The sequence below is a fragment of the Elephantulus edwardii genome, unplaced genomic scaffold, assembly GCF_000299155.1.
Source record: "Elephantulus edwardii isolate Elephantulus edwardi_28Jun2011 unplaced genomic scaffold, EleEdw1.0 scaffold00247, whole genome shotgun sequence".
NCBI classification, from domain to species: domain Eukaryota; kingdom Metazoa; phylum Chordata; class Mammalia; order Macroscelidea; family Macroscelididae; genus Elephantulus; species Elephantulus edwardii.
The window spans coordinates 692434-699081 of record NW_006399997.1 but is presented as its reverse complement, the minus strand read 5'-3'; the positions used below and the strand labels follow the sequence as shown (position 1 = coordinate 699081).

At 39.0% G+C, this 6648-nt stretch overlaps 2 protein-coding genes across 4 annotated transcripts in view; one reads left to right on the top strand and one right to left on the bottom strand.

Annotated features, from left to right (window-relative positions):
- Positions 1-3254, top strand: part of ABHD12B (abhydrolase domain containing 12B) — a 53257-nt gene extending 50003 nt beyond the window's left edge. The window contains exons 11-14 of the mRNA XM_006899216.1: positions 410-492; positions 1923-2001; positions 2983-3101; positions 3227-3254. Coding sequence (XP_006899278.1) covers positions 410-492; positions 1923-2001; positions 2983-3101; positions 3227-3254 — 309 coding nt within the window. The remainder of the gene's footprint in view (positions 1-409; positions 493-1922; positions 2002-2982; positions 3102-3226) is intronic.
- A 705-nt stretch (positions 3255-3959) lies between these two features.
- PYGL (phosphorylase, glycogen, liver) overlaps positions 3960-6648 on the bottom strand; it is a 53726-nt gene continuing 51037 nt past the window's right edge. For all 3 annotated transcript variants that reach the window (XM_006899194.1, XM_006899195.1, XM_006899196.1), the window contains 2 exons: positions 6371-6437; positions 3960-4138 (listed from right to left, as the gene is read on the bottom strand). In XM_006899194.1, coding sequence (XP_006899256.1) covers positions 3995-4138; positions 6371-6437 — 211 coding nt within the window. In that variant the 3' untranslated portion in view covers positions 3960-3994. The remainder of the gene's footprint in view (positions 4139-6370; positions 6438-6648) is intronic.

The window sequence follows — 6648 nt, the reverse complement described above, 5'->3', positions numbered from 1 at the left end:
ATAATTGGGATGGGAGTGTCAGAGACAGTGCGATTGGCACAGGACAGGGCGGAGTTTAGGGCTGTTGTACATAGGGTCGCTATGAGTCGCAGGCGACTCAACGGCACATAACAACAACATATCACTGCCTTTATATTTACATTTGCATTTTTTTTTTTAAAAATCAAGTAGTAAAACAAAATACTGTAATTATCTACAGATGATTATGTATGACTTGTGTCATCTTTGTGACTATCTAAATTCCCTTCAATTACATAAAATATTTTAAAATGAAAAATATATTTTTTAAAAAGCGTTCACTGTATATAGAAAGGCATTACTTTCTATTACTGCAGATGATAGTGAAAACGACAATAAATTACATTATAGCTATGGAGTAAGTTTATTTTTTTCCCCCTTCCTCAAACAGATTTACCGTAAACTTCCTGGGTTTTTACGCCTGATGATGGATTCCTTGAGAGAAGACAATATATTCTTCCCTAATGATGAAAAGTAAGTTAATGATGTGAAGATTACAGGATCCAAGAATAATTATTGTGACTTACTGTGTGGGTTGATGACAAGTCTGAATACCTTACCTCTGTGCCTGGTGTCCATCTAAAAATGGACACTAGGCATTGGGGTAAGGTATCCACAAATTTTCGATAATTGATTTTTTTTTGTTCTTGTTTAAATTCGGTGACTTCACCAATTCAATCTGTTATTTGAGGCCAAAAAGAAGTGTATAGTACCCTCTAGTGTCTTGACTAACATACCCCAGAGGTATGTCACTTGTAGCTAGGCCTTGGTAAAAAAACCCAAGTCCATCAGCCAACCAGCTCACAAACTCAAGTGTAGCCAATCAGTACAGTGCTAGAATTTCGCAAGTTAACCCTCTGCAGTTGAGACAATTCAAGGCCTTAACTAAATCACTCATTGCTGTGGAGTCAGAACTGACTCTGCAGTGTACTTCTGAGGTGGTAAATTGCATGGAAGGATATTGTCTGCTTTTCTTCCTCTGAGCCCTTGTGGATTCGAACCACCAGAAGATCAGCCTTTGGGCTAGATGTGCAACCCCCTGGGGACTATGCCATCAGCTCTCTTGGGTAGTAGTTATTACTGTTTTCTTGTTTCAGTACACTAACATTCTCAGGAAGAACAGTGGCCTACTGTGAAGGTGGGGATGGATATCAGAATTAGGGAGGGAAGGGTAAGTTTTTTGGTTTTAGAAAGTTCTTACCATGAAGAATAAGTTTCTTTTTCATGCCATAGCCTTTTTGAATGAGCAGACTAGGAGGTTGATCCATAAGCTAATAGAATCTGTTACATATTTAACCCATATATATATATATGGGGTGGAGGGAAAGAAATAAAGCACTACAGAGGTCGCTTTGGTCTTGTGGAAATTTTTACTATTTGTTTTGTTGTGTAGCATAGAGTCAGAACTGACTCAAACCTCCAGCAGGTTTCCAGAGGCAGTTAATTGCATGAGAGGAGATTGCCCGTCCTCCTTCCGAGGAGCAGCCTCGAACCCGATGCTCTCAGGATTGCTGCACAGCTTCTTGACACTAGGCCACCAAAGCTCCCTATTTTCCTCTTTAGGGGTCTTGAATTTGTGTTTTCTTTTCTACTCATTTGACTAAAATATAGTAAGGAAGATGATATCAAGTTCTTCTAATGCCGTTATCAGTTTAGTATTTCAGTATCGTGTCTTCTTTTTGAAAATCACTACCCTATTAGATTGTTTAAATATCTGAAGATGAGGGAAACTTGCCTAGAAAAGACACTACATGAAGCTTATGGTGTTACTATACCAGAAAAGGAAGGAGAGAGATTATCTTGTGTTTTGAACAGACCTTATGCTTTGCTAAAGCTTTAACTCAGAAGTAGATAAATCCCAATGCTTAACTCTTGAATTTCATTTTCCTCCCACTTATCTATAGTGTGAAGTTCTTGTCTTCACCCCTGCTCATCCTTCATGGAGAGGATGACAACATTGTACCTTTGGAGTTTGGAATAAAGGTAAATTAAAGCTTAGGACTGTAAGATCGCTACCAAGACACATGGAGATCTCCAAGGAACATCCATAGTTTTACAAGGGAGACAAAGACCTTTCTCAGCACCAACAGAGAAAGCCCTCCGCCCCCCGTCCTGGGACTGGCATTCAGACTTCTAGATGCTAAACTCGGGATGCTAAAGGGAGTATATATTTCTTTGTTAAAGCCACCTTTCTTCCTCTGCTCCCCAGAAAAAGAACTCAGTGCTGACTGAAACTCTTAGCTCATCATTTTTGATCTGACTTTACTGAGAACCCAGTACCTTTGACATTTTAAGGGCTTCTCTATACCCCTAGATGACCATGCTGCTGTGTAGAAGCGAGTATAGACAATGAGCTTATAACTCAGCTCAAAAGAGTGTGTGTGTGGGAAAAGTGTGGTTCCATATCTAGGGTCTGTGAGTATATAGAAGGTTCCAGTCTGTTGTAGGGATTTCTGGTGGCCTAGTGGTAAGGAGCTGTGCCATCCTGAAGGCCATGCTTCGAATCTACCAGCTACTTCACAGGAAAAAGATGGGTAGTCTCCTCCAGTGAGATTTTTCTGTGCTGAAGACTCACAGGAGGGCCAGCTGAGTTTGTTACAACTCAACAGCACATAACAGTCTACTGTGGGAACTTCAAAGTAGTAGCCCTGGCAGTGGCTCTAAGAATGGAAGATGAAGTTCTTCATAATAAACCAACAAATAAATCTCTACTAGTGAGTATCCACCAGAATTCCTAGTCTTCAAGAATGATGAGGTCTTCTCAGTAGTCACCATCACCTGCCTGGATTCCATTCATGAGATGCATGGACAGCTAACTCCAGATATGGTGTCCCCATACTTCCTACTTAAAGGAACTAATTTCCCTAAATGGCAGTTTTTATACCCTTCTAAAAAAAGTAGACTAGAAAAGCTATGACTTTGATTCCCCCAAACCTTTGAGTCTGTTTGTTCTGTTCTGTGCAGCTCTATGAAATTGCATACAATGCATACAGGCACAAAGAGAGGGTCAAGATGGTGATCTTCCCCCCTGGCTTCCGCCATAACTTTCTTTATAAAAGCCCGATGCTGCTTGCAACTGTGAGGTAAGAGCTGCTTTGCTAAATGTGGTGATCTTTCCATTTTAAGGCCACTTTGGCTTACTTAGATGATGTGCTGGGGGATGGCGGAAGTGAGGATGTCTGAACTGACAGTGGTTCTTTTTCTGCAGAGATTTCCTAAGCAAGCAGTGGGCATGAGGCAGCTGTCCTCCAGCAGTGACAACCTTCACTGATGATTTGGTTCAGATGGTACCCGTGATGTGTATTCTCTGATGTAACAGGTTAATGGGCTGTTTGGATCCGCTGAAGTCACTGATATTTCCATAAGTCGCTTGCGTTTTAATCAGGGAAAGCATGGATGCTGGGTGGCACATTGTGCCATTTAGTCTATCATGGTCTACTTTTTGAAACATGCTGAAACCTCACTGTGGAAAATTAGATCTTGGCAAAGCTTGGATCTCTTCTAAAAATGTGCTCTTACCAAAATATCCTATGGGCATTTGTGTATGAGGTGGTCTCCAACATGAACTTGGACAATAAGTTTAAGAAAAATATTCCACTATAGTTAAGTCATTTGTATTTTACTCAGTTGCACTCATTTCAATGGCATTCAAAAGTTCCAAGCAATTTTGTAGCTTTCTGAAGCGAATAGGGAAAGTACCGGCCAGATGCTACCCAATCTGCTTTAAATACTAAAGCTGAGCATTTGAGTAACCCTTGGAATTGGTACTTTGGAGAGAAAATACCAGACCCTTCCCCTCTTCTTGCCCAAAGATACTTAAGTAGACTACAAGCAAGTAAAACAAAGTCGAGGAATGTTAAAATAAAATGTTCAAGTTCAGGAACAAGCTGTTTTTTTCCCCCTAAAGACATTTTTCAACTCCTCAACTTTCAACTCTCTCAAGACAGTTTCCATTGGCTTTGCTCATTCCATTGGTCTACTCTTTGGACAGGGAAATCTTTATATCTGAAGGCTCCATGTTCCAGATGTCCTTCGCATATTCCTTAATTGTTCGGTCACTGGAGAACTTCCCCGAGGATGCTATATTTTTGAGTACCATTGTGTTCCAGGCCTTTGGATTCTGTAAACAAAACATAGACAAACTATTCAGGGTCTGATCACCCAGAAGAGCTTAAGGGAAAGCATCAGGCACTTTGATGGGCAACGTGACAATAATAAATTGTAGTGAGTCATACTTAGCACACAGTTGAGAGCTATGTTGGGCAGATTCCCATTTCTCGGGAGAATTGTGGTAACAAAAATATTTTGCACTTTAAGGTAAGCCTGAGAGTTCTTGGTATGGTTAAATTGTTTTTATTTCCTATGCTTGGTTATAAATGACGAAACTCTTTCTAAAACCACAGGAGGAAGGAAGGGCATTTATAGTTGCCAGGTGTGGTTCCTGATTGAGAACTCACAAACTTGAGCAGTGCTGCTCTGGAATGTTCGATGTCAAACAATCCTTAGTTTACTGACCTACTTAGTCTTCACTTGTTCTTTCTGGAGATAGATGACCTAGTAAATTAAGACAGACTCAAATTTTGAGACTCAAATATTGAGGTTTCAAAACAGGGGCAACCCAAAGCCCAATTTATATAAAAGTGTATGATAAAAAAGGTATTTCTTTTTGCAGTTTTATTCCTCTACAGAGATCTTTAAAATGTCACTGAAAATGGCAGGACATTCGCCAAACATATTAGCATTTATTAGCATTGTGAGCATTTAAATGAAAAGTGAAAACATTATTGCTTATGGTTATTGTAAAACATTGTCTGAAATCGCTTATTCATACTTTGGAAAAGAATGAAAACTTGCTCTCTTCACATTCTCAATTATGAAATGAACAGACTTCCCAGTCATGCTGGATGTTCTTTTGAAGCCTCACCAACACAATGTGTTGAGTGAAAACTACAATTATGTATTAACCTTCATTTGCCCCAGTGAACATAAAGATTAACTAGCATACTGTGCTTATAAGGGTATCCTTGGGATGTGGGCCATGGTTTAAACAGAGACTCATTGTATTAAACTGACATGCTTATTCTTGCAGAATGTGTACTGTGCTGCTATTGGGTTCTACATTCTGTATTTGCCTAAGAGTTCAAGCTGGTTGATTCTGCATTCTGTATAAGGCTATGAGGTCAATCTGGTCGATTCTGTATATATTTTGGAACCCTTTGGTGGATCAGTGGTAAAGAGTTGCACTACCAATCCAAAGACACACACTTTCAATCCACCAGCTTCTCTGTGGCAGAAAGATGGGTAATCTCCTCCTGTGTGATTTACGGTCTTTGAAAAACTGGAGGGTCAGCTATGAGTTTGTTCTGAGTTGCTGGTACACAACAACATAACTGACTTCTATTAGGGCATTTCCCCACCTCCACCCCCCAGTTTCTAGAAAAGAACATCATGCTTGAACTTCGGTGAAGGGTCAGGGAAGGAGATAGACTGATGTGGTGACTGCAACAATAGGCAGAGGAGATTATGAAGATGATGGGAGAATGGGCAGAATTTCATTCTCTTGTATATAAGTATTTATACATATACTTTCTAAACAAGAATCACTTATTTTGAAATAAAAAAAGTCTTTAAAACATAATAAGCAAAGATATTCTCAGATAAGCAGAGATTAAGAGAATTTATAGAAATCAGCCTACTCTTACAAGAAATATTAAAAGTAGTTCTTCGGCCAGAAAGCCAGTGACACCCGACAATAGGCAGAGATGCCAACAGAGGACAGTATCATCCACATATCAACCCAAACAAAGGCTTCACAAAAGCAAAATAAAGCTACAAAATGTTAAAAAAAAAAGTAACCGATTACAGGGAAATCAGAAAGCTGACTCATCTGTACTTTGAAATAACTGCCTGTGTGATTCTGATGTGCATCTACAGAGAAAAACCTCAGAATTAAACAGAGACTTTTAAAGAGAGGAAGAGCCCAGGCTTTCAGTCCCTGCTGTGTTCTCAGTGCTCTGCAGTGGCTAGGATGAAAAAGGCCCCCAATGCCTTTGCATTGAATAAATGAGCAAATAAAGTGCATATTTAAAATAACGTATGGTGTTATATCCTTAGCATCTAGGACATGCCTGTTAACATGGTAGGTGTTCAATATATATATGGAATTATTTATGATGTTTTTGCTTGAACTTTAAAATTGCAACTGAAATGCCAGTTTCAACCTTTAGCAGACCAATTTTGGTCTGAATAACTTATTGATTTGTAAGGCCCAGCTATTTAGGTTCAATAAGAAGTTAGAAAAGTATTGTTCAGAATAACTGGCTTCCTTTAGAAGTCTCGGCAATGTACTCACCATGTATAGTTGACTGACTTTTTCTTGACACTTGACATAGGCTTCATAATCTGCAAAGACTTTAAACCTGGTGTGTGTGTTGTGGATATATGTTTAAAGGGGGAAAAAAACAACAGAAAACATTAAGAGATGCATGCTAAGGCATAATCTAAAATTCCTTTTTTCTTAATTTAAAACATGGCTGATTTATTGTTTCCATTGTTTCCATTCAGAAGAATTTTAAGCATCCCTTAACCTTTGAGTTAATGCATATTATTTTTTTTAATTTTTATTTTATT